The following is a 27711-nucleotide window of genomic DNA, read 5'->3' as shown; positions in this document are numbered from 1 at the left end:
CCCATACCACCTCACAACAATAGGAGAGCACCCCATCACCTCTCTACCTCTCTTATACCCCCATATCCCCTCACAACAATAGGAGTGCATCCCATCACCTGTCTGCCTCTCATGTACACACAAATCACCTCACACGAAAAGGAGTGCACCCCATCAGCTGTCTCCCTCTCCTGTACCCACAAATCACCTGTCTTCCTTTCTTTTACCCACATATCACCTCAAAATAGGAGTGTACCCCATCACCTGTCTCTCTCCTGAACCCCTATATCACCTCACAACAATAGGAGTGCATCCCATCACCTGTCTCCCTCTCCTGTATCCACAAATCACCTCACAACAATAGGAGTGCACCCCTTCACCTCTCTTCCCTTCCTGTACCCCCATATCACTTCAAAATAGGAGTTCACCCCATTACCTGTCTCTCTCTCCTGTACCCCCATATCACCTCACAACAATAGGGGAGCACCCCATCACCTCTCCACCCTCCTGTACCCACATATCACCTCACAGCATTAGAAGTGCACCCCATCACTTGTCTCCCTCTCCTGTACCCCCATATCACCTCAAAATAGGAGTGCACCCCCATCACCTTTCTCCCTCCCTGTAACCCCATATCACCTAAAAACAATAGGAGTGCACCCCATCACCCCTCTCCTGTACCCACGTCACCTCAACAATAGGAGTGCACCCCATCACCGGTCTCCCTCTTCTGGACTCCCACACCACCTCACAACAATAGGAGAGCATCCCATCACCTCTCTACCTCTCCTGTACCCCCATATCACCTCACAACAATAGGAGTGCATCCCATCACCTGTCTCCCTCTCCTGTACCCACAAATCCCCTGTCTCCCTCTCTTGTACCCACATATCACCTCAAAATAGGAGTGCACCCCATCACCTGTCTCTCCTGTACCCCCATATCACCTCACAACAAAAGGAGAGCACCCCATCACCTCTCTCCCTTTCCTGTACCCCCATATCACCGTACAACAATGGGAGTGCACCCCATCACCTCTCTCCCCCTCCTGTACCCACATATCACCTCAAAATAGGAGTGCACCCCATCACCTGTCTCCCTTTCCTGTACCCCCATATCACCTCACAACAATAGGAGTGCATCCCATCATCCCTCTCCTGTACCCACATATCACCTCAACAAGGAGTGCAGGTAATATTGGGGTACATGAGGTGGTGTGATGGGGTGCTCTCCTATTGTTGTGAGGTAATATGGGGGTACAGGAGGGGTGAGACAGGTGATGGGGTGCACTCCTATTGTTTTTAGGTAATATGGTGGTATTGAAGGGGGGGACAGGTGATGGGGTGTACTGGTAATATTGCAGGGTGGTATGGGGTTCAGGAATGGTGAGACGGTTGGTGGGTTGCACTGGTATTATTGCAGGGTGGTATGGGGTTCAGGAAGGGTGAGACGGGGGATGGGGTGCACTGGTATTATTGCAGGGTGGTATGGGGTTCAGGAAAGGTAAGACGGGTGATGGGGTGTATAGCTAATTTTTCAGGATGATTTGGGGTTCAAAAAGGGGGAGAAAGCCGGAAAGGTGATTGGGTACACTTGTTATAGCAGTGTGATATGGGGGTTTACAAAACAAGAGCAGGTGGTGGAGTGCAGCACTATTTTTAGGTGACGATAGGCACGATGAGGCTGCAAAGTTTATGGAAGATTAACATCATCAGTCAGAGGGGAAAAAAGCACTATACTTGCTGACCAATCAGGGCAGTGGGAGTGGTTCTATGTGGCCTTATTGGTCACTATTTTTTAATTTGTCAATTTGTCATGTCATGATACTTCTCTCTCCAGGGCCACCACTGTCTGTCAGATGCAAGTGTGTGTGTGTGTGGGGTGGAGGGGGGTTGGGTTGGTCAATGGCTCCACAGAATGTGTTTGGGGGAGGGGACAACGCACTCCACAGAATGTGTGTGGGGGAGGGGACAACGTGCTCCACAGAATGTGTGTGTGTGGTGGGGAAAGGACAATGTGATTCACAGAATGTGTGTGTGTGGGGGGACAACACGCTCCACAGAATGTGTGTTGGGGAGGCAACGCGCTCCACAGAATGTGTGGGGGGGGACGCGCTACACAGTATGTGTGTGGGGGGGCAACGCGCTCCACAGTATGTGTGTGTGGGGGCAATGCGCTCCACAGTATGTGTGTGGGGGGGCAACGCACTACACAGTATGTGTGTGGAGGCGGGCAACGCGCTCCACAGAATGTATGTGGGGGAGGGGCCAAGGCGCTCCACCGAATATGTGTGTGTAGGGGGGAGGGGACAACGTGATCCACAGAACGTGTGTGGGGCCAGCACGCTCCACAGAAGGTGAGTGGGGTGGACAACACGCTCCACAGAATGTGTGTGGGGAGGGACAACGCGCCTCACAGAATGTGTGTTGGTAGGGACAACGCGCTCCACAGAATGTGTGTGGGGAGAGACAACGCGTTCCACAGAATGTGTGTGTGTGTGTGGGGAGGGACAACGCGTTCCACAGAATGTGTGTGTGTGGAGGGGACAACTCGCTCCACCACATGTGTGGGGGGGGGACACATTCCCCAGAATTTGTGGGGGGGACAACGCTCTCCACGGAATAAGTGGGGGAGGCAAACCGCTTCACGGAATGTGTGTTGGAGGGACAACGCGCTCCATGGAAAGTGTGTGGGGGGGACAACGCGCTCCACGGAATGCGTGTGCATGGGGGAAGGGACAGCATGCTCCATAGAATGTGTGATGGTTGGGCAAAGTGGATCAGGGGGCAACACGCTTCACAGATGGGTTGGGGGACAGCTCACCCACAGAAGGGGATGACTGTAGAGTACGATGACAAAACAGATTAGAGTGACGAGGGGCTCTACAGATGAGGATGATGATAATGTGCAGGGGTCTGATTGGCAGTTAAATGGGGTCCTTTTTCTGTGTTTTGTGGTGGTAGGCCTGATCTATATCTATGACATCAGCATCAACCAATCACAGAAGACAAGACACTGAGTAACTGGTTAGAGAGCCTTGGCGGGAGATGAGCAGTGAGGGAGGGATGTGGATGCAGAAGGTCAGTGGATGGCTTGGTAATTTGCCATACACCAGATGGCCTCTTTCATACATATGATAAATGTTTATTTTTCATTGGTGCAAACTGACATAGCCAGCACCACTGTGGGGTTTGCTTTAGGTGGATTCCAGATTCTAAGTAAGACACATATAACTCCACATAAATACTAGGCCATGTGGGAAAGTGGCTCAGGTGGAGGGGTGATCTGATTTTTGCCAGAAACCTAAAGTGATAGGACCTTTCTGCAATATTGAACTGCCTGATGATACAAACTTGAAAGCCTAGTTCCGAGAAGAGGTAAATCAACCACATAAGTGCATGTATGCATACCAGAAGCAGTGGGAGTTGATAAATTTTTGTGTGTGTACTATGCACCGACATACATGTTACAGTCAATCTGCACAATCTCCTCTAGATCCAAAAACACTTATGACAGCCACACTTGATAAAGATTGATTAGGTTTTTTGGTAGGTCCACTCATGTAGTTATATTTAAAGCTGATTGTACATTGAAATTGACATTTGTATGGTGAGCTTTAGTCATTACATGACTATATTGGATGAGTTCACAAAGGTATTCAGCTCTGTATGTAGCTAAGATATTTTGGAAAAAGAATAAGCAGGAGCTAACCAATGTCCTAAAGGGTATTTAATATGGATTAGGGGGTTTTGTTTGTCTGCTTGTTATTTGCTAGCAGCATGAGTTGGGTAGGGAACTCAGTGTCACTTTCTATGGCACTGTGATGGGATCCAGTGCTTGTTATTTCAGGCTAATATATACCCAGATTCTTTGAGCAAGTACTGTATGTTGTATGGTTATATTGAATTATATATTCATATGTTCTGATTTAATCAACTTTTTTTTCTTCATTTTACAGCTATAATTGGACAGAATTGGGATTCTGAATTTGTTTCCTCGTATCACTAAGAATGTTTAGCATTAAAAGCTATGGTTCCACAGAGCAAATCAGTATTTTTTGTGTTTTATTATCTTTTATTAATTATATTTAATAAAGCAGATATACATACATATATGTTTTAAATTTATGTGGATTATTACACATAACAAAGTACTATTTTAGATAAACAGCATTGTGTATTCCATTACTTATTTACTTCATGCTTAGTTCATCACTTATTTACTGCAATACATTTTCTGTGTATTTGTGCTCAAGAGTTCCAGTATTTCATGTATTCATGTAGTGCAAGAAATACAAAGACAGCCCTTTCTGACCTCCCTGTGAAAATTCTACTTACCTGGTGTTCAAGACTGTATGCAGCTAGAGAAGTTCAAGGCTAGTGTAGGGGTCTGCCTTTTTTTCTATCTTCTTGCTAAGTTGTAATTTTGTAAATAGCAAATAAAGTTGTTGAAGTTTTCCTGCCCCTGATAGTGGCTTGGGAAACCCCATCAGGAGATAGAGAAATGCAGGACGTACAGGGAGAGGGATGAGAACATGTGCTCAGCCAGGGGTAGGTGCTTGCATCCCCTCCCAGAACACACTGACTGCCTTGTCTGTGTGTAGTACATTAATATAATAATTCCCTCTGTATTATTTCGGTATATGTGAGATCTTATCAGAGATCACTTTGGGATATCCCTACAGTCAGTGTATGAGCTATATACACAAATATATATGTGTGCTGCCCTTTTCAGTTATCTTTCCTGATCTGCACCCTCTGTCTAGTTACACCTAGCATAGGTTAGGCATCCGATGGCCCCCCCCCCCCCCCCATAACAGGGCTACACTAGGTACACACGTGCAATGGTCTGATAGTCGGCTCAGGGCTGATATTGGACGAGAATTTTGCATGTGTACAGGGCTCATCGTCCGAGCAACTGTCCTGGAGGATCCACAGATGACAAACGATGGTAATGGAAGTGAAAGGGGAGTGAGCGCAGGGGGGTACCACACCGCAGTTCTCCCCCTCAATCTATATAGAGCAGAAGGTGCTGTATATACAGTGCTCATTCATGCAACGTGCAGTTGTTGGATAGCATTGCGAAAGATTCTTTCCAACGACAATTATTGCACGTGTGTACATAGCCTAAGAAGAGTCAGAAACCCTGTGCACACCTGTAGTAGCTAATTGAATCAAAAAGGTTTCTGTTTCTGGTTCAGCAGTGACACCAGGCAACTATCATTCTTTTTGTTAGTGAGGAAGTTGGTGATAACATTTTTGATTTTCTGGTATAGGTTTCTTTATGGCATATTAAAATTGCTGCATTGTAGTAACACTGTAATAAACATTCAGTGCAATGCATTCTGAATAGCACCCTAATGCACTTTGGGGACTGATGTGCTTTGCAGTTCAACATGTGCAGTGTACTGCCTGATAGCACATGCTCCTTTAAGATGTGTTAGGTAGCCCATTCATAGTTGTCCCTGTTGTGAATGGGCCTTCAATGACATCTAAAATATAAAAAAACACACACCAAAAAATGTCAGGGGGGGCAGGGGCTGTTGCCTAGCAATGGTGGGTTGAAGATGCAACTCTCTGCAGCTCCATGTCTGACCCTGCTGTTTTACAGTCCAGCTGTTATCCCACCTTGCCATTCCTCACTTACTCCCCTCCCCCCTCGCTAATCCATGCAGCTGTCCTGCATGGGTCTCCCACAGTATTTTTGTGGTGTAGATACCCAGGCATTCCAGATTTTCAGTCAAAGATGGTGCCCAAACATTCTGCAGGTCCCTTGATCCTATGTCTCCCTCTGCAAGGATTTCTTACAACAAATTCATACAAGTCTTTGGAGCTTTACTATTACCTTAACCACCACTGCAGAAATAATATGAGGGTTGGAAGCCAGCCAGAAGCTACCTCATCTTCAGATCTGGAAGTACCATCACTGCTATCTTCTATTGGATAAACCCCTGACAACAGCTCTGCAGAACAGGTACATAGAGTCCCTCACTCCATGTCACAGTCATCCACTATGCCTAGTGATGTGATCTGTAGAGTTCACTTTTTTTGCAGTAACAATTATGTAAAAAACATGGCTCAAAGGCCAATTTGATTTTGATGGTGCTGACATCCACCAACTGCTAGCTATGTCCAGGCACACTGAAGATGCGTCTGCTACTTGACTTAGTTAAGTACTGTCATGCTACATACAAATGGGGTCAGACAGTCTGCACTGGGTGTAACTATTCCTACTTCTCCAGAAGTACACTCAGCAGTCTGGGCGGCACACAAACCTTTCATGCAGGAGAGCCTGATTAGCCACGGAATACGTTGCAAAAAAGAGCATGAGGCATCTATATTATCCCTTTTGCAGGTATTCAAATTCTGGAGTCCTCCCACAAACAATTCATTTTTACTGACCTTGACTCTAAACTGTTAATAGCTAGAGAAGCACTAGCAACTGCCTTGATAAGGCTAAAGCTGATTGGGCAAAATGCAGACATACTTTTTTAGGGTTTGTAAACAAATGCAGTAGAATTTTAGCTAATGCTGTTTGATCTCAAAGAGGGCTCTCCTTTAGTGAAGTCTCGAAACTTGCATCTCTTTCTTCTTCAAAATTTGGCAGAGTGGGAGACGTACCTGTAGAATTAGAGATAAATGAACATTAGTTGCAGGCAGATGAAGATGGTGAATTCATTCAGCAGTGATGTTAGTAGAGAAGGATGATGATGATGGAATTCCCTGGATTAATTCCCATTGCACTTATAAATTTGGGCACTTGAGGTTTGGGCACGTGACCAGGGTCCCAACGTGACCTTGCCTATTGTTTAAATAGAAGTGCTTTGGGTTCTGATTATGGATGGCCCTACCTATTGCTGTTCCCTGCCATGGTGTAATGATAGTGTACCCCCTGCTCTCATCCAATCTGACCAATATCATCCCTACTATCCCCACTATTTCCTATACTTGGCAGCCCTACCTTCTGTCCCAGCCTGGTGGACTCTGGACACAGATACTTAACAGAGCAAGCCACTTCATTTGCTTTATTTTTTATCACAGAACCTATTGGCCCTCCATATCAGAGATGAAAGATGATCTTGAGTTTGCTCCACTGGGTTTCTGGCACATTATCCAGCTCAGCCATTTTATTTGCTTTCTTCCATCACCAATTTCTCTATTCTTTTACTGTTTTGGAGCAATTTTGTTCAGGTCACGGGCCTGTACATCAGGCAGTGTCCTTGCTATATGGGGCCATGATTGTTCCAGAACCTGATTCTACTGTACTTACAAAGATAGGAAAGGGGCTTTGGTATGGTGCAAGAACAAATCTCCATGTTGTTTCTCTTTGCCCATAGGTCCTCTGCCTACCAAGACCTAGGATACATAAACCTCACTCAATGGTCCTGACACTTTTATCCAGTTTTTAATCAAAAAATCCCACAGGTGTTGATACTGCAATGAAGGTCTAGGCATGCTCCTTCATATATCTTTTGACTGTCCCCAAAAAAACTTTTTTCTCAGGTTTATGACAGAATGCAAAAATTTACAGATCATGAGATCCTTTTTGAGCTGGCATTTTTCATACTTCTCTGGTCCTGCCTAAAGTAATTTTCCACTCAATCGCCAAGATATTATGGCTTAGGCATGTATTCCAACTGGGGACCCATACTGTAGTTTTATGATTCTCTAAATCATATACATCCAGTTTGTTTTATATACTGGAGCTAACCACTGGCAGGTGTCATAAGGTCCTTGTACTGGACAGGAAATAGCCTGCTTATAAATAATGGGGTATTTTCTATCCAAACACTGGACATGACCACTAAGGAATAATGAGGTCCTTGTATTGGATGGGAATTAGCCTGCTCATACAAGGACCTCATTATTTCTTAGAGATCATGTCCAGTATTTGGATAGAAAATACCTCATTATATATAAGCAGGCTATTTCCAATAATACCCTAATTCACAGCCAGTACAAGAACAAATACTGGATGAGAAATAGCCTAGATATATATTAGTGGGCTATCCCTATCCCCCATCTCAGATCTTAACACTAGGAGGCATGAATAGGGCCTTTTTTTGGATGGGAAATAGCCTTATATATAATGGGGTATTTTCTATCATAATACTGAGAACTAAAAAATAATGAGGTCCTTGAACTGGATGGGAATTAGCCTGCTTATATATAAACAAGTTATTTCCTATCCTTATATGGGACCTGACCACTAGGGGACATAAGAAGGCCTTTTACTGGATGGGAATTAGCCTGCTTATATATAAGTGGGCTATTTCACATCCAGTAAGGGACCTTTTGATGACCTCTAGTGGTCAGGTCTGGTATAAGGATAGGCAATAGCCCACTCATATATAAGCAGGCTATTTCCCATCCAGTACAAGGACCCCATGTTTCCTTAGTGATCAGGTCCAGTATTTGGAAATACCACACTAATAAATATCCAGGGTAATTCACAAAGACTTTTAATGCCTCTAGTGTTAAGGTCGGGTATAGGGATAGGGAATAGCCCACTCATTTATGTACAGGCTAATTGCCATCTAGTACAAGCACAAGTACTGGATGGGAATTACCTTGGATATATGTGAGTGGGCTAAAACCTATTCTTATACTGGACTTTAACACTAGTGAGCATCATAGGGTCCTTGTACTGAATGTTGTTAACCTTGATATATATGAGAAGGCTATTTCCTATCCAAATACTGGAATTGATCACTGAGGAATAATGAGGTCCTTGTACTGGATGGGAATTAGCTTGCTCATATATAGGTGGGCTATTTCCTATCCAGTACAAGGACCTTTTCATGCCCCCTAATAGTCAGGTCTGGTATAAGGATAGAAAATAGCCCACTCATATATGAACAGGCTATTTCCATCCAGTACAAGGACCTTATTTTTCCTTAGTGATCAGGTCCAGTATTTGGATAGGAAATAGCCCACTCATATAATTCCAGGATAATTTACATTTAGGACAAGGGGATTTTCATGCCCCCTAGTGTTAAGGTCCGGTTTAGGGATAGGAAATAGCCCACTCATATATAGGCAGGCTAATTTCCATCCAGTACTTGTGCTTGTGCAGTACCCTGGATATATGTGAGTGGGCTGAAACCTATTCCTGTACTGGACCTTAACACTAGTGAGCACCATAAGGTCCTTGTACTAAATGTTAATTACCCTTGATATACATGATCTGGCTATTTCCCATCGAAATATTGGAACCGACCACTGAGGAATAATGAGGTCCTTGTACTGGATGGGACATAGCCTGCTCATTAATGAATACGCTGTGTTATCCCTATATCAGACCTGACCACTAGGAGTCATAAAATGGTCCTTGTATTGGATGGGCAATAGCCTGCTTATATGTGAGTGGGCTACTTCCTCACTGTTGGGAGGGTTTACAGGGCTGTGTTCATTGCAGCCCTGGAAATCATCCTGTCATTGGGATAACCTGTAAAAAAAAAAAAAGTTTAGTTACACAAACACACACACATTTAATAAAATAATTTAACATTAAAGCTTCGTCCAATTTTTTTACACATATTTTAACCCTTTCAGGGAATGAGTAAGGGGTTTTATGTACCCCTGTACTCATTCCCCAGGGTGGGGTCGTGGAGATCTGGGAGTCTCCTTATTTAAGGGGCTTCCAGAGTCCAAAGTCCTGCTAAAAACATTTATAAAAGCCCCCATTGTTTTCAAAGGAAGCTTTCATAAAAGCTTAAAAACATTAAAAAAAAGCCTCTATTGAGTTCAATGGAAGCCTTTTCAAGCGTTTTCACGCGTTTATCCAGGGTTTTAATTTTTTAAATGTTGCAAGCAACGTTTAAGATGACGGTAAAAAATGTGTCTGAAGGAAATGTCCTAGTGTAGATTGGCCTATTGGAATGCATGGGGACTTCAAACATGGGCTTTAAAAGCCTCAGGTTAAACGCTGGGGAAACCGTCCGTGTAGACTAAGCCTAAAATAATTTAACATTAAAGCCTCGTCCATTTTTTTACACATATTTTAACCCTTTTAGGGAATGAGTATGGGGTTTTATGTACCCCTGTACTCATTCTCTGAAAGGGTTAAAAGTAAAACTTTTACAAACGTTTATGTAAAATCACGGCAATCGCGGCATTTTTAAAAGTGTTTTAGCGTTTTAAAGTTAAGCTTTAAAATGCTTGTAAAAGTGCATAAAAACGTGTTAAGAACGTTTATATGTGTTTTAAAACGGTTCATGTAGACCCAGCCTAAAACTTTACCAACCCCCTGCACTAGAGAGACGGTCCTTCTACTGGATGGGAACTAGCCACAACCAATCCAATTTCCCTGCCATTCAACTGCAGTTTACCGGGCTTCAAGTTTGATCAATGAAGCCCCGCCCACTTCCCGTTCTCTGCACAACGTCATTTCCAGGTCCTTATACTGGATAGGAACTATCTGCTACCGGTTTCTATTGTAACGAACGAAGAGCAATAGGTTTCCACTGTTGTTAAATGCAGATCGGTCTTGCTTTCCTGTACAGTACGACGCTCGAGTAATACCTGAATGTTACGATAAGGAACCAATCAGATACGAAGTAGTACCACTTAAGTATCAAGTCCGCAGATAGCTGACCCTTGTTCAAGGTTACGTTCACTTTGAGAGGTAATTGAAGTTAACACCCGGCTTTATTAACTTTTAATAGGGGGGAATCGCAGAATGACAAAACTAACGGCACGTGTCTGTCTAGGCTGCTGCTGATTCGGGAACAGACCTTGGTGCAGCATGGAATAGCCAGGAGCGTGCTCAATGTTGCCACCCTAATGGTAGAAATGCAGCATATTAACCATTACATTGTAGATTTGTTGAAATAAAAGCCTTATAAGAAAAAGGATTACAAATATGTGAGGTACATCGCTATATTTTCTTGTATTTCCCCTTGAGGTTTTAGTAATAAAAGTAAAGCTTTTATCCATACCCTAACTAAACGTAGGCTTAAAGCCTTGAAGTATTAAAAAAAGGATCCTTCTATTATATGCTATCCAAAATTGATTTTCTTCTGGTGAAGACACTAGTGCAGGACAGTAACTGTGTGAGATTGAAGCATTTAAACAGGAACAAATTTCAAAATCTATGCAGATATCCTGTATGAAATTCAGAACTAGTGCTGCAAGGTAGAGTTGTACCCAGGTAACCACTGTACTTTTATTACAGATCCCAAGGCTGACATAGTAAAATGTAAACAAACCTGGCTGCTGGTTGAGGCCTGAGCTTGTTTTCCATTGCATATTCTTTTCAGCATTAAATGAGTTATAGTGGCCTGTATACTTGTGTTTCCAGCGACCCTTGTATTAAAACAGAGCTGTTATGTCCTGTAGCCATGTAGAAGCCATCCACAGTAACCATAGTACATGGGGGAGGGGTAAAATTTATTTTTATAAAGCATACCTAAACTCAGAAATTTCACAATTCTCTTTAATTTTTAAATGCAAAACCCTTTGTTTTTTTTTGTTTTTTTTTAAAAGGGTTGCAGCACTGCCCCCTAATTCTCGATTGCCTAGGCGATCATGAATGAATTGGAGCTCAAAGCCTCTTGGGTCCTCTTTCTGCGCATGTCCGAGCAACTCGGCCATGTGCAGAAGGAGCCTTTACGTTAAAAGAGAACAATTTGCCGATCTCACGCATGTGCAGTGAGATCGGCAAGTTTTTTTTCCAACCTTCGTCACCCGATCTCCCGTCTGGGTCGGTTGACGTAGAAAGAAGAACCAGGAAGAAGAAGCGAAGATGGTGCCACCGGCTCATAGACAGATGCCGGGCCGACACCGTACTCGATGGAAGACACCTCCAGACCGATCAACTGCGCTGCGGGATTGAAGGTAAGTGGATTTTTTTTTTTAGACATTTTTGAGTTTACTTCCTCTTTAATTTATCAGTGGTTAGAATTTTGCAACACAGCAGTTTTAGAACATGGTCGACAAGATATGTTAGTATCATCTTTTAAGTTGGGCTTACTAACAATGTTACTTAGAACAGAACTATCATTACATTTTTACCATTAATTAAAAGGGTTGATAACGCTTTAATATTATGAAAGAAGTTGTGATTGTTGTGAGGACCACAACATCAAGGTCTGAATGGCAAACTTGGAGCCTCCCCAGTAGCTTAGATCCCACGCTTGCACAGTGAAATCTTCAATCTTTTCTGGATTTTCAGGAAGAAACGTCACCTTTGGGAGATGTAAGGAGAAATAAGGGAGATTGTGGCACCTGCTGGTTCCTCCAAGTGAGGAGGATTTCTGGGATGGCACAGGATCAAACAGAATCCATTTGCAGAGCAAAGGATGTTTAGGGCTAAATTTGCAGGATATATAATTCTTTAGGTCTCAGCTGTAAAAAGAGTTGCCTAAGGTGGAAATGTTGGAAAACTGGAAGGTGGAAACTGTTGGACACCAGGGACCACCATCTTCTTCTTTTGACGTCACCTGATGTAATATGCATGAGATATAATATACATTTCAGGAAAGCCCCTTCTGCACATGCCCCATATCTCTATTTTTAACAGCCTCAAGAGATACGTGTATGTACCCCAGGAGGATGCAGGGTTCCCTTCAGTCTAGGGTTTGCTAAACTTATATAATGGTAAAAAATGATGATAGGTCTGCTTTAATTGCTTTTGTTGTTTAACCAAGGGATTCTTTTTAAATTAAGTACAGTCTTCGGTCTATTAGACTCTACCAGAACTCAATGGTCAAACAAAAATCCATTTTCAAGCAAAACCACTCCAATATTTACAGACAAAATTGGAGGGGTAAATCTGGAATAGGTTATGTGATTGTTTTTAATGGTTTTCTTCTGTAATATTTGAGGTAAACATGTTAAAATGAAGGTAGACTGGTAAAATTTGTAATTAAAAAAGATTAGGAAATATTAATGTATATTATTCATATTAGCAAAGACAAAAAGAAGACAATAGGTACCATTATCCCAAAAATATTTCCTACATCATCAATTTAAATTTATCAGAAATTCATCTAGATGCATCTACCCTCTCTTAACAGCCTTTAATTAGGAGGAGGCAACTTGCCTTTTTCGATAAGTCTAGGAAAAGCAAGGGTAAGAGATGTGCAGTAAAAGGGGGCAGAGTGTGTGGCTTTGGGTTATGTGTGTGCAATAGGGCAGGTGAGGGGGTTGTGGTGGGCCAAATAATAAACAGATTTGCAGCCAGAAAGAGGAAACAGGGCAGAGCAAGAGGTTGGATGTTTGGCAGTGAAGAGGTGGATGGGGTGGCGGTGGGCTACTTATTTAACAATACTTGGAGGACTTACTGTCAGGGAGAGAACAGAGTAAGAGGCTGGTATATGCCAGAGGTGGAGTATGAAAACAGTCCATCAAGTGTCATGAAAGGGAAACATTTACCAGTGGTATTCGCTTACAGGCTTACCTGCCCACTCATGGCTCACATTTACGACTGGCTGTCTGACAAGTACACTCTGAGAACTGTACAGCAGTGCAACATCTCTTCTTTAATTTTTCTGAGCTCGTCTTCTGCACATGATGAGTCACCAGGGGAGTTCCCGGTGACGTTGGTGCGTGTGTACATTACCAGTGGGGCAAGGCGGGAAATTCAAAATCCATTTGTGTTGCATTCAATACAAAATAACTGTATTAAATGCAATACATTGGATTTATATGTGTAAAAGCAGTACATTGTATTTCATGAACATTTATTTTACAGTATAACAAAAAAATGAGTATAATATTTTTTTAAATTTAAATATATATATATATTTTTTTAATGTATTCAATTTATTATTTTTACATGATTTTGTTTCAAACTTTATTATACTCATATACCACTATTATATTATACTGTAAAAAAAATTTTCATGAAAAACAATGTACTGCTTTTAGACATATAAAACCGGAAAGAAATTAACCGCTAGGGAGGTTAATACAAGGGTCGCTGGAAACACAAGTATACAAGCCACTGTAACCTATTTAATGCTGAAAAGAATATGCAATGGAAAACAAGCTCAGGCCTCAACCTGAGGAAAAATGTATCAGGAACACAGAAATAAAGCCATATTCATGTATGACAGTTGATAACACCCTTGGGGATGAATTTTGTCCCACTCTTTACAATATTGATTCAGTTCATTGAGGATTCTGGGCATTTGTTTACACAGTCCTACAAAAAGTCTTCTGAAAGAAATTGAATCATGGGGTGTACTTAGTTTTTCACAAATGGCTTCTCTATGTTGTTTCATTTTGTTAAATAATGCCCTGGTAGAAAGTGTGTTGTCTTAGATTGAAAATACATTTAGAACATGCTAGGGAGCAGTTGATTTTTATGTCCTGATACATAAAACTTTTTAGGATTGAAAGAGGGTATACTGTTTTCTTTTATTTTGTGAACATTTTGGCTTAATTGAGTTACCCTATTTACTACATGATTATCCCAAGCAATCAAAAGTTGAGGTCCCTAATACTTAAAAATTGGAAAAAAATTCTGTGTTTGTGTCTTGCAGCTGTACTTCTGAAAAATATAAGGTACACAACTGAAACAAGATGGATCCCTTAAGAGCTCAACAGCTGGCTGCTGAACTTGAAGTGGAGATGATGGCAGATATGTATAACCGGTGGGGGAAAAGAGCATTTTTTTCTGTTTTTATTTACTGATTGTGGTTTTTAACCACCTGGGCGTTACACTGAGGTCTAGATTTCTGTACCAAAAGTGTTACAGGTTTTCATGAAATTTTTTTTTTTAAATTGTAGACCTGTAACTTACAGAAATATGTCCGAATAGGGGTCTAGTAGATATAATGAATATAAAAAATGTTTGAAACACACAATCATGTAAAAAAAAAAAAAATACTTTTAATAAAATTAAAGGAAAAACACAAAATTCAGCTTAAACAAGAATACATAAATAAATGAAAAATACTGAAAATGCGATAATTCGGTATAATGTATAGTAATATATTTTTCTAAAACACCTCCCTAGTGTCCAACCGTCCAACGTCACATACCTATAGACAAAACCACATAAATATATTTTCTATTATTTTGTATTGGATTGGATACAGGACTTTGTATTCAATCCAATACTGAAAATGCGATAATTTGGTATACTGTATAGTAATATATTTTTCTAAAACACCTCCCTAGTGTCCGTCACATACCTATAGACAAAACCACAAATATATTTTCTATTATTTTGTATTGGATTGGATACAGGACTTTGTATTCAATCCAATACAAAATGAGAACAAAATTCAAACTCTCATTATGTATTGGATTGAAAACAAATTCCTGTATCCAATACAAAATACATACTTTGTATTTATTTTTAATTGAAACTCATTCATTTATTTTGTATCGGATTGAATACAAACTCCTGTATCCAATCCAATACAAAATGAATGAATGAGTTTCAATTTGAATTTCCCGCACACGCGCCGACGTCATCGCGCACGCACAAGAAGCCGGCCGGCTGTTTTTTTCCTCCGCCGGCCGGCTTCTTGTTTCAGAGATCACCTGGCGCTGGAACGAGAACGACGCTGGATGATCAGCGGGACCAGCTAAGATGCCGGCCGGCTTCTTACCTGGTCCCGCTGGTATACGAGAAGGCACCCGACGCTGGAGAGGGAGACCGATGGACGACGATCGACGGAGGACGACGCTGGAACACGAACCCGACGCTGGATGAGCACAGGGGGACCGAGATTTTCCCTAAATTAAAATCCCCACTTACCTGGGTAAGTGGGGATTTTAATGTACGGAAAATCTCGGGCTTAACGAAAAGAGCAACTTTTTTTAGCCCGTACGAAGGTCGGGCTTAACGGTCGGGAGCTTAAATTATTTTAATATACTTCTTGTTAGCCATTTTAAATATATGCATCCACTTTTTGAAAAAACACTTATTTTCAATTAGACAGAATTGTGGACAAGCACACAGTTTTCAGATGGGGAAAAAAGGCAGCTGGACTTTTACGTATGGATTTGTGGTGGAAAAGTTTCCTTTGTACTGAGAACAGTACAGATAGTGAACAGTAGATGTATTTTCAATAGATCAGGACACTGGGAGCCCTGCTGGTTTATATAAATTGCCACTGCAAGAGTCTTGGAATGAGGCCTGTGAATATGTCATAAGGAATATATTTCCCATTTCCAAGAAAATGTACTACCCATCTTTTCCAGCTTCAATCCATTTTCAAACAGGAAAATGTGTTAGGACATCTCTTTTGTGTTTGTAGTTTTCCAAAGATCTAAGAAAATCTGACTCCCTGTTTTTTTATTAATTTATGAGAGCTAAGGTGTTCAGTAGCCAGATAAAATACATTTTCTATCCATCTATAGAAGAAGCCTATAAACTGATAGATACGGAATGCACACAAGGTCTGTTGCCACATTCTACATCTACATTTTAGTCTACATTCTTGGCTAAAAAATCAGGGAACATGCTAGAAAAAAAAAATGTGTGAAGCAGCCACTTGGGGTTATGATTTTTGCCTTCTACTACAGATTAGAACTTCTGTTAGCTTTTGAGCATAGTTTTAGCAGGATGGTTCAAGTGGTAGTCCTCTCTACAATCCATCCAATACCCCCAACCCCCTTTTTCAGTCTTGTTTAACCTTTTATGTGTTGTCTTAAAAGATGGACAGTGACTAGCCTCTTTTACTGTGTTTTTTATTGCTTTGTTTTCCAAAGCTGGTAGGCTGAAGTACTGGTCTGCAATTGACTGCATCTTGAGAGGACCCTCCTTTTTAAAATATAAAATCTGATGTGATCTGTGCTTGTTGTGAGTGGAGTCACAAATCCTTGTTTTGTACTGAAAGACTCTTGCAAACATAGTTGCCAGTATTTCCAGCTTAGGTCCTTCAAAAGACCCAAAAAAGAATAAAAGTTCCAAGGCAGGAAATTGTTCATGCCTACATCCTTCAAACGTAGATGTTCTTCTCAAAAGAAAAATCAGATTTTTGCAGCTTTGTCCTGGAACTTCAAAGACATTATTATTGGAAAATATGACTTTTTATTTAAAATATCCCAGTGACTGAAAGTTGGAAGGGCTTATTAGGAATACAAAGGTATACCATATATACATACATATAAATAGTTCTCCGCAGAGATCCACCCACTAGGGATGAGCGAGCCAAAATTTAAAACTTGATCTTGCGGCGAATTTGGCTGTTCTCTCTTAACAAATTTTAAGTGAGAATGGCCGGTGTAAATTTGCCTATCTAAAAAAAAAAAAAAAAACCCGATTTTTAGAACAGTGTGCGATCTGCGGCACTAGAGGTTAATTAACCTCCAGTGCCTGGTATCGCACACTGTCCTCAATAAATGCAGCTGCGGCGTATCTGCCCTCATTCTGACCTGTAGTGCCTGGGGATCGCTCACTGACAGGATTCTCACGGGTGTATTTGTGAATGGTTTCACAAAATTTCCAAAAACCATCTGAGCTTCGAGGAATTTTATATCTCCTAAACGGTTGGCTGTAACAACTTTTCAATATAGTGGGTCACAAATTTAAAAACCTCAAGGTTTCCATTTCAAAAGCGCAACCCAAAATTGAAAATACAAATTAACCTCCCTAGCGGTTTATTTCTTTCCGGTTTTTTTATGTCTAAAAGCGGTATATTGATTTTCATGAAAATTTATTTTACAGTATAATATATTAGTATGAGTATAATAAAGTTTGAAACACAAAATCATTTAAAAACAATAAATTTAACAAATTAAAAAATCTATATATTAAAAAAATGTAATAAAAAAAAATAAAATGTAAAATAAATGTTCTTGAAAACAATGTACTGCTTTTACACATAAAAATCCAATGTATTGCATTCAATACAGTTATTTTGTATTGAATGCAATACAAATGGATTTTGAATTTCCCGCCCGGCCGGGATGTACACAGGCACCGACGTCACCGGGAACTCCCCCGGTGACTCATCGGATGCAGAAAGAAGACGGAGATCACGGCGCTGGACCCCAGCGGATCAGGTAAGGGCTCTATTTACTAACCTTCCCTAGGTGCTCCAACCCCGAGTGTGACTCAGGGTTACCACTTGTAGCAACTTTTTTCTACTCCGAGTCACACTTGGGGTTACTGCTAGGGCGGTTAAACCCTCAAGGCCATCTACATAGCAAGGAGCATTTAGATGGGGCCCCTAAATTTATACCTACCTGTCACAAAATGTCATGGTATTCTACCCTGTCCTTCTTCATCGTCAATGCAATACACTGTGTTTATGTGTCTAAAAGCAGTACATTGTCTTTCATGAAAATTTATTTTACAGTTTAATAGTACAAGTAGAATAAAGTTTTAAACACAAAATCATGTCAAAGTTTATTATAAAAAATTTTTTTAATTTATTATTTTGACATGATTTTGTGTTTTAAACTTTATTATACTCATACTAATATATTATACTGTAAAATAAGTTTTCATGAAAGACAATGTACCGCTTTTAGACATAAAAATCCAGACAGAAATGAACTGCCCAGGAGGTTATGGGCTTGTCATTGCTAAAGTAAGTAAGTTTTGTTTTTTTTCCCCACAAATGTTGTTTCCATTTTTATTTAGCCCTAGAGGGCACATCTGAAATTCGGCTAAATTCACACCAGCAGTAGGGTTGCATCTACCGCTTCCTGGTGCCAGGAACCACTGCTGCTTGAAAAACAGGCCTGAAAAAGCCTTGCAGTTAACACCTGTTGTTAATCCCAGGTGCCTAAAGTTGCCAGCTGTATATGGCCCAGTTTTTTACTATTATTGTGAACTAAGCCCAACTACATTTATTACACTACTACACAGGATAACACTCTTAAGAAACACACAGGAACACTAGGAAGTTGGGCATTGGAGCATGATCCAAAAAAAGATAGAAAAAATGGCACATATTAAGGGGGTAGGCATTAAAATGTTGAAACAAAGTATAGGGGGTGGGTAGAACACTGACACAAAATTAGGGGTTACTGGATACCTATGACATAAATATCTAGGAGAACAAAATTTGCTGTGTTTTACCCCGCCCACTTTTTGACCACCCGGTGTCCTAAGAGAAAATCATACCAACAGATTGCGTACTACCAGCTGATTGGGCGTGTACAATGATGGCACAGTCTGCGGCTGTGTCTCCACATATGCTTTCTTTTTCTATGAGATTGTGCTTCAGTGTTAGCTCCCTGAGGGAGAGTGGGCATGCACTATAGACCTTGACAATCAGCTGTGCTGTTCCCCGCCCACTTTGTACTGTGGACTGTGCTGTGTCCATGCAGCTGTCATTATCCCCATGTATAAAACGACATATCTCCTACACCAATTGTTGTAGAAATGTGAAATTTCCAGAGTACACAGGGAACCCTTAGAGCTGTTACTAAAGTTAAACATTAGAAGTTGTCAGATATGGGGTCTCAAACATAAAATCTTAATGGGAATCAGGAATCTTTTCTCATTAACCCCCTGAGTGGTAATCCTGAGTATGGCTTGGGGTAAAAAAAAACATGCTAAAAGCGTTAACCCTGACCCAGACTCGGGGTAGCTTAAAACATAAAAAAAAAACAAAAACACTTACTTGAACCCCTTGGTGTCCTCCGGCGTCCTTCTCGTCGGATCCTATGCTCAGGCCGCATCCTCCTCTTCCTCTTCCGATCTTCAGACGGCGAGTGCACTGACGTTTCCCGGGAGTTCCCGGTGTCGTCGGTACTGCGGGAAGCATGGTGGGAAATTCAAAAAATTTTGTATTGGATTTAATACAAAACTATTGAATCCAATATAAAGGAATCATTATATAATATATATAATTATATATATTGTGGTATACCGCCCTTGTGGGATCGACTTTTCTGGTAAAAGGTGCTCTCAGACTGCAGGAGAGGTTTATGAACCACACTGGAGACAAAAGATAAGGTTGAAACTGACCTGCAGTCAATTTTAGTAAAAGGTTGTAAAGAGAAAACAAAACAAAAATAAATCCTAGCCAGTCAGGCACTAACTAAACAGCAAGCAGATTGCTCTCTACCAGTTGGTGGCTAACCCAGCTAACTGAACACAAACGTTCCAGCAACCTTTACTCACATGTAGTACAACAATGGCTCTCACAGGCAGCTTCCCTGTGCCCAGGTCAAAGAGAGCTTCTTTCCTCCCCTTTTTACCTGCTGCCCACAGCTGTGCAGTTATTATTGGCCAGACAAAACCAAATTCTGGCCTTGATCAGAACACTTCTGAGTGACATGCAAAACCCTGGTCTGGAATCCCAGCAGATCTGTTGCTGGTTAATCTCTCTCATAGGAGAGGAAACAAGGAGAAATATATCTTCCCTCCAAGATGACCCCTTTTTGCCATGTCACAAAAGATATATTATACAGTTAGGTCCATAAATATTTGGACAAAGACAACTTTTTTCTAATTTTGGTTCTGTACATTACCACAATTAATTTTAAATAGTACAACTTGCATGCAGTTAACCTGCAGACTTTCAGCTTTAATTCAGTGGGTTGAACAAAAAGATTGCATACAAATATGAAGCCTTTTTTAACACTATCACTTCATTTCAGGGTCTCAAAAGTAATTGGACAAATTAAATATGAAATGAAAATAAAATGTTCATTTCTAATACTTGGTTGAAAACCCTTTGCTTTGCTGTAGTCTTGAACTCATGGACATCACCAGATGCTGGGTTTCCTCCTTTTTAATGCTCTTCCAGGCCTTTACTGCAGCAGCTTTTAGTTGCTGTTTGTTTGTGGGCCTTTCTGTCCTGAGTTTAGTCTTCAACAAGTGAAATTCATGCTCAATTGGGTTCAGATTAGGTGACTGACTTGACCATTCAAGAATATTCCACTTCTTTGCTTTAATACACTCCTGGGTTGCTTTGGCTGTTTGTTTTGGGTTATTATCCATCTATATTATGAAACGCCTCCCAATCAGTTTGACTGCATTTACCTGGATTTGAACAGGCCGTATGTCTCTGAACACCTCAGATCTAATTCGGCTGCTTCTGTCCTGTGTCACATCATCGATAAACACTAGTGCCCCAGTGCCACTGACAGCCATGCAAGTCAAGCCCAAGCCATGACACTGCCTCCACCATGTTTTACAGATGATGTAGTATGCTTTGGATCATGAGCTGTTCCACGCCTTCTCCATACTTGCCATCATTCTGGTAAAGCTTGATCTTGGTTTCATCTGTCCAAAGAATGTTTTTTCCAGAACTGTGCTGGGTTTTTTAGATGTTTTTAACAAAGTCTAGCATTTCTATTCTTGAGGCTTATGAGTGGCTTGCACTTTGCAGTGCACTCTCTGTATTTTCTTTCATGCAGTCTTCTCTTTATGGTAGACTTGGATATCAATATGCCTACTTCCTGGAGAGTGTTGTTCACTTGGTTGGCTGTTGTGAAGGGGTTTCTGTTCACCATTGGAATGATTCTGCGATCATCCACCACTGTTGTCTTCTGTGGACGTCCAGGTCTTTTGGCATTGCTGAGATTACCAGTGCTTTGTTTCTTTCTCATGATGTACCAAACTGTAGATTTTGCCACTCCTAATATTGTAGCATTTGTTTTTTCTGTTTTTGCAGCTTAAGGATGGCTTGTTTCACCTGCATGGAGTACTCCAGTCCTTTTATCTGCTTAATTGATAATGACATAATGAAGAATTTGCCCACACCAGCCCATGAAATACCCTTTGAGTCAATTGTCCAATTACTTTTGAGCCCCTGAAATTAAGTGATTGTGTTAACAAAAGGCTTTAGTTCCTCTCATTCTTATTTTTAAAGCTGAAAGCCTGCAGTTCAACTTCTCCTCCATTTAAAATTAATTGTGGTAATGTACAGAACCAAAATTAGAAAAAAGTTGTCTCTGTCCAAATTTTTATGGACCTAATTGTACATGCTTACTGTACAGGCATATTACAGGTTTCAGTATTTTTTTGCACCCTTGTTTTAACAGATTTTTTTTTTTATTTAAAGTTTATTATTAAATATATTAAATATTGGACATATTTCGGTGAGTTAGGCCTAAGAATTATAGGCCTACTGTCACACTTACCTGTTTCTCACTAAAGCACAGGCATCCCTCCCCTGTGCATGCAGACAGTTCTGATGCTGGGCGTGCCTCTGTTTCCAAGCTTTATCAACCCCGTCCATGCCGCTGGCCAATTAGAAAATAGCCTCTTAACCAGCCCTGGCTATTAAGCTAGCTCTCAGACTCCATTTTGTGTTCGTGCAACAAGTCTTACAAGTGCCAAGCTGCCGATGCAACTAGGCCGATCAAGGCTATCCCAAGAGGAGAAGGGTCAGAAGGGACATTTACTCAAGTCTTATCCACAGAGGCTGGGAAACTTCAGCGCCTAGCATACTCTGAGGGGGGGGCATGCTGGGTCACTTTTCTTTCCCCTCCAGTCAGCGTCTCTCCATAGCCATCCAGCTTCGCCCCAACAACTCCAGACTTGCCCTTGAGTCATAGACTCTAGAGCAGCTGGAAATTTTATCTCAGCTACCCTGGTCAGGGATTGCGCTTGGCATTATCCCAGCCTTTACAAGTCTCTGCAGTAGATGGTACTTCCTTGTCATGTGTACTGATCCGCTTCCAGACCAGACCTATACAAATGTCAGTTGGTGTGCTTCACCACCATCTTTTTCTTCCTCGAGCCAACTCTGCAGTCATCGTGGGACTCCCATAGCTTCAACAGCATTCTCCTGTGCTTGATTGGACTACTCCTGAGGTGTTGGCTTGGGGTCCCTTGTGTCACTCCTCATGCCTGGCCTACCTCATCCCTATTAGGCCTCTTGCTTCCTCCACTCCTGAAGTTGCTCCACCCATTCCAACTCCAGTATATGCTTTTCCAGGATGTGTTCTGCTATTTCCAGGATGTGTTCTCTAAGTGCAATGCTGCAACAGCTACCCCCCCACAGGCCCTACGACTGTGCAATAGACCTTATTCTGAATTCCACTCCTCCCAGAGGTCGGGTGTACCCCTTTAGTCTCCCGAAAACCGAGGCTATGACTGATTACATTAAAGAGAATTTGCAGAGGGGGTTTATAGTCCTCTTTTCTTGCAGGGTTTTTCTTTGTCTAGAAAAAAGATGGGACTCTCCCGCCATGTGTTGACTACCGCGGTCTAAACGCTATCACCATAAAGAACCGCTACCTTCTGCCACTCATTCCTGAGCTCTTTGATGGTCTCCGTGGTGCACAAATCTTTACCAAACTAGACCTCCCAGGTGCATATAATCTAATTCATATCAAGGAAGGGGATGAATGGAAAACAGCATTTAACACCAGAGAGGGGCACTACGAGTACCTTGTGATGCCCTTCAGTCTCTGCAGTGCCCCGGCTGTTTTCGAGCGCTTTGTGAATGAGGTGTTTCATGATCTTTTATATATCTGTGTTGTGGTTTACCTGGATGACATCCTCGTTTTTTCCCTTGACTTGCCCACTCACAGACAGCATGTCCATTTAGTCCTACAACGGCTCCGTGACAACGGACTGTATGCAAAGGTGGAAAAGTGCTTATTCAAACTCCCCCAGGTGCCCTTTCTGGGTTACATTGTTTCCAAAAAGGGTCTCTCCATGGATCCGGACAAGGTTGCAGCAATTTCCAACTGGCCACTACCCTGCCGACTTTATTAGGAATTATTCCATGCTGATTGCTCCCATCACCACTCGGACACAGAAGGATGCAAATCATTCTTTTCCAAGAAGTTCTTCCTGGCGGAGATGAATTATTCCATTGGAGACCAAAAACTGCTAGCTACCAAGCTAGCTCTGGAGAAATGGCGATACCTCTTGGAGGGTTCTCCTCATAAGATGACAATTTTTACTGATCATAAGAACCTCCAGTATCTGCAGTCTGCGCAAGCCCATTGGTCTTTGTTCTTTCGTGCTTTAATTTTGTGATGTCCTTTAAACCCAGTTCTGCTAACTCCCGAGCAGATGCTCTATCTCGCTTCTTTGATCCACAGGATTCAGAGACTGCTGTGGAACCAGAGTTTATCATTCCTCCAGCCTGCATTCTCGCCTTAACATCTATCCAGGAATCCGCTATTCCCCCTGGAAAAACCCTGGTGCCTCCTCAACTCTGTACGTTGGGCACATGACTCCAAGCTTTCTGGCCACCCAGCTGTGCACAGAATGTTTCCTATATCTTTTTGAGCACTTGAGGGCATGAAACTGATCACTGTAATTTATATTGAAAATTGAAAGAGATTGCTCACTAATTAGCTAAACGGGATTTGAAACTTCTCCTCTCCTTCCTCCTGAAGAAGCGGATTCTGAAGTAATTCAGAATTTAAACCCTTTAGGGGTATTCTCCAAGGAGAGGTCATTATATACACCCACAATTTTATTGTGTTTTATGTATTTGAAATTACGTTTGTTTTTAATGTTTAATATTAATAAAATGTTATTTTTGTAATTAATATTGATGGTATTGGCTTTAAAAGTACTGCTTAAAATTGATGTCTTTCATCAATTCTTCTGTCTTTCATCATCTATCTTTTCCTATGAATGTTAGGGATGTGGCCTGTTTAAGATAAAAAAAATATATATAGGTGGATGTTTCTTTAAATAACAATACAACAGACCAGGGTCATACATTTCCCCCATCAGATGTTATCAATGATCAAGATTTTTCCATACCCACAGTTTTACAACATGCGTTGTAAAAGTTGGAATTTTGTGTCTGCATCTGGCATATACGGTAGTGCAGTTGCCTCAGACTGACCTGTGAGCTGTATTTAAGAACACATTTATTAACAATCTTCATATTTCCACTACACAATTTAGTATAAAGTTGTAGTTGGCCGATTCATAGCCGGATCATTATGGTGAGCACCATATTTAGCCTGTTCTGGTGAACCATAAGTCCCAAACTTGCCTAGTTTGGTCTCTTTGAACTCCATATTTTGTGCTAACTTATAATCTGGGGGTTGGCAGTTCATAAAACTTAAATATGGGTTATGAATCTTGGCAAAATAAGAGTCAATAAAATAATTTTAGGTGTGTCCACAAAGCATCATAAACTATATGGACACAGTCTCCCAGATAGCCTCCACCTGCTGTCATATAATTGTCCAATTAGTCCCCACTTGTGTGTTTGGCAGAGAAAAAGACATGTAAGCATAACAAAGGGAACTCTCACAAATACCATCTTGTTGCTAAGGACAGTGGCATTGGCATATTGAGCACTGCAGGAAGCCCAATGACTGTCTAATAACTCCAACTTTATACAGCAACCTGGACCAAGGCAAACCAACCCTCACCTAAGTATTATTTCACTATTGCTTTTGTTCTGTTGTTGTTCAACTACTGTTTTTTGGTTATTTTTTTGGTTTTTATTTTTCTGTATTTATTTATGCACTGTGTTTTTGTTATGTTTTTTTACTTTACTAAACACTGCAAAAGTGTAGGTTAAATCCCTGAATCCTTTAAGTAGAAATACTTTAACTTGCTAACCCAAAAGTTCTACTATTAATATTGTGAATTCTGAACCATTCGTGTCTGGAGTGGCAGTGGGTGAGACAGACAGTACTAAAAGAAACAGAATCATAACGTCAATGTCAAGGGTAATAAAGTGTGGGCTTCCATCTAAGCATGTGGTGGCAGTCTACTTGTGAGTGTGCTTGGTAAGGATTAACAGATTAACTTTGCCCTGTGACAGCCCCTCTCAGCCTGCTGGTCCTTAGATTCTTTCTGAGTGTGCAGGAAAATATATGCCCAGTGTGGAAGCAGAGAGGGCATTAGTCACAAAGACACTATGTATTTATCTCCTTAGTTTTCCTCAGAGGCCTTTTGCTGGGTGATTCCCCCGCTCCCCTGTCAGTAGCGGCTTGTCATCTGAAAGAATGATAGTGGGGCATGAGCAACACCTTTGTTATCTTGCCTGTAAGTGCTCAAGCATTGATGAGAGCGGTGGCTATCCCTTTTTTATAACAGATTTTTTTTTTGTTTTTTGAGGAGGGCTCCCCTTTTTATCATTACTCCTGTGGCGGGCATGCTTCATCCAAGGCTTTCCTATAATTTAAAAAAAAAAAGCTTGATCTTGCACATGCACAGCACGATCGGCCCTTTTTTACATTTTCAGGAGAACATGTCATCTGATCCCACACCTGCACAGTGCAAGATTGAGTGAAGTGAGAAAGAATATGGCAGCGATGGACAGAACGATGAACGTCGGAAAGAAGAGGGAAGCCAAGTCAGTGCGGGACTCACTGGACTCAGGTAGTGGATGAATTTTCAAAGACAAGGGTTATTCATAAAGGTAAGTAAATTTTTTTTTTTTCCTTTATAAAAGTTCAACTTTAGCTATAGCCCTAGGGGACATATCTGTAGTTAGGCTGAATTCACACTGCCAGTAATGTACAGTAAAATAATTTTTTTAAAATGTGCATTTGTTTTGGTTAACTAGTGTAGCACCTTAACTTCTTTGCCAAATAAAAAACACATTTGCTTTTGTTTATAATCTGTTTTTACTTCTGTTCTATAGTATGACTGGAGCATGTCACAGAAAGTGTGTTCCTCCACACTATAAGGAGGCAGAGCTGTCTAAAGGAGAAAGTGTTTGCCTGGACCGCTGTGTCTCAAAGTACCTGGACATTCATGAGCGGATGGGAAAAAAACTCACTGAGCTGTCAATGCAAGATGAGGAACTGATGAAGAAGATGCAACAGGGGATGGGGCCACAATAGGTTTTCAGATTGTGGATCTTGATTGTGACATATTTATTAAAATATATTTGTCCTTCTGATCAAAACAAGCTTTAATAAATGAACAGTTGGTGCTACCAGTCTTTCACTTTTGTAATTAACTGAAGTATGGAGGTGTCTGCTAATAATAATACCGGAAAACGGTATCTGGTTCTTTTGACCCATAAGGATTTTTTTTCTGTTCTGTTATGACATATATATGTGTGTATGTGTGTGTATATATATATATATATATATATATATATATATATATTTATTTACACACACATACATACACCCTGTTTCCCCTCAAATAAGACAGTGTCTTATATTATTTTTGCTCAAAAAAATGTACTAGGACTTATTTTCAGGGGATATCTTTTTCATGAACAATAATTGACATTTATTCTTGAACAAAAAAAATCAACATTTATTCAAATATAGTCTCATGTCCTTACATTCTGGAACATCATCATAACTCTCCAAACCCTGAGTTCCATCTGGAATTTCTTGTGATTCCATTTCCTAGAACCATTGGCCCCAATTTCTCATGTCTAGCAATAGTGCTTTCCTTAAACGATTCCACTTTCCTTTCCTTAAACGATTCCACGATTCATTGTCCATCTGTAATAAGAGTCGCCTCCCAATCAATTTGACTGCATTTAGCTGGATTTAAGCAGACCCTATGTCTCTGAACACCTCAGAATTAATTCGGCTGCTTCTGTCCTGTGTCGCATCGATAAACACTAGTGTCCCAGTGCCACTAGAAGCCATCACACTGCCTCCGCCATGTTTTACAGATGATGTGGTATGCTTCGGATCATGAGCTGTTCAACGCCTTCTCTATACTTTTTTCATGCCATCATTCTGGTAAAGGTTGATCTTTATTTTATCTGTCATCATTTTTTTTTAGCAAAGTCCAGTCTAGCCTGTCTATTCTTGAGGCTTATGAGTGGCTTGTACCTTGCAGTGCACTCTCCGTATTTACTTTCATGCAGACTTCTCTTTATGGTAGACTTGGATATGGACGGGGTTGCTCTTCACCATGGAAATGATTCTGCGATCATCCACCACTGTTGTCTTCCGT

General features: G+C 41.1%; 1 protein-coding gene across 1 annotated transcript; it reads left to right on the top strand.

Annotated features, from left to right (window-relative positions):
• Window positions 1-10368: 10368 nt before the first annotated feature.
• Window positions 10369-26722, top strand: TIMM10 (translocase of inner mitochondrial membrane 10). The gene is made up of 3 exons (XM_072423734.1): window positions 10369-10605; window positions 14468-14578; window positions 26426-26722. Exons 2-3 carry the CDS (start codon window positions 14508-14510, stop codon window positions 26625-26627), a joined length of 273 nt encoding a protein of 90 aa, XP_072279835.1. The 5' UTR covers window positions 10369-10605; window positions 14468-14507; the 3' UTR covers window positions 26628-26722.
• The last annotated feature ends 989 nt before the right edge of the window (window positions 26723-27711 follow it).

This window comes from Pyxicephalus adspersus, chromosome 10, assembly GCF_032062135.1.
Source record: "Pyxicephalus adspersus chromosome 10, UCB_Pads_2.0, whole genome shotgun sequence".
NCBI classification, from domain to species: domain Eukaryota; kingdom Metazoa; phylum Chordata; class Amphibia; order Anura; family Pyxicephalidae; genus Pyxicephalus; species Pyxicephalus adspersus.
This window is presented reverse-complemented; position numbering and strand designations above follow the sequence as displayed.

Bases quoted from the DNA above. Each gene is read 5' to 3' on its own strand.
- TIMM10 (XM_072423734.1), top strand. From the start codon at position 14,508: ATGGATCCCTTAAGAGCTCAACAGCTGGCTGCTGAACTTGAAGTGGAG. The intron at 14,579-26,425 runs GTGGGGGAAAAG...TCTGTTCTATAG, and splicing joins ATGGCAGATATGTATAACCG to TATGACTGGAGCATGTCACA.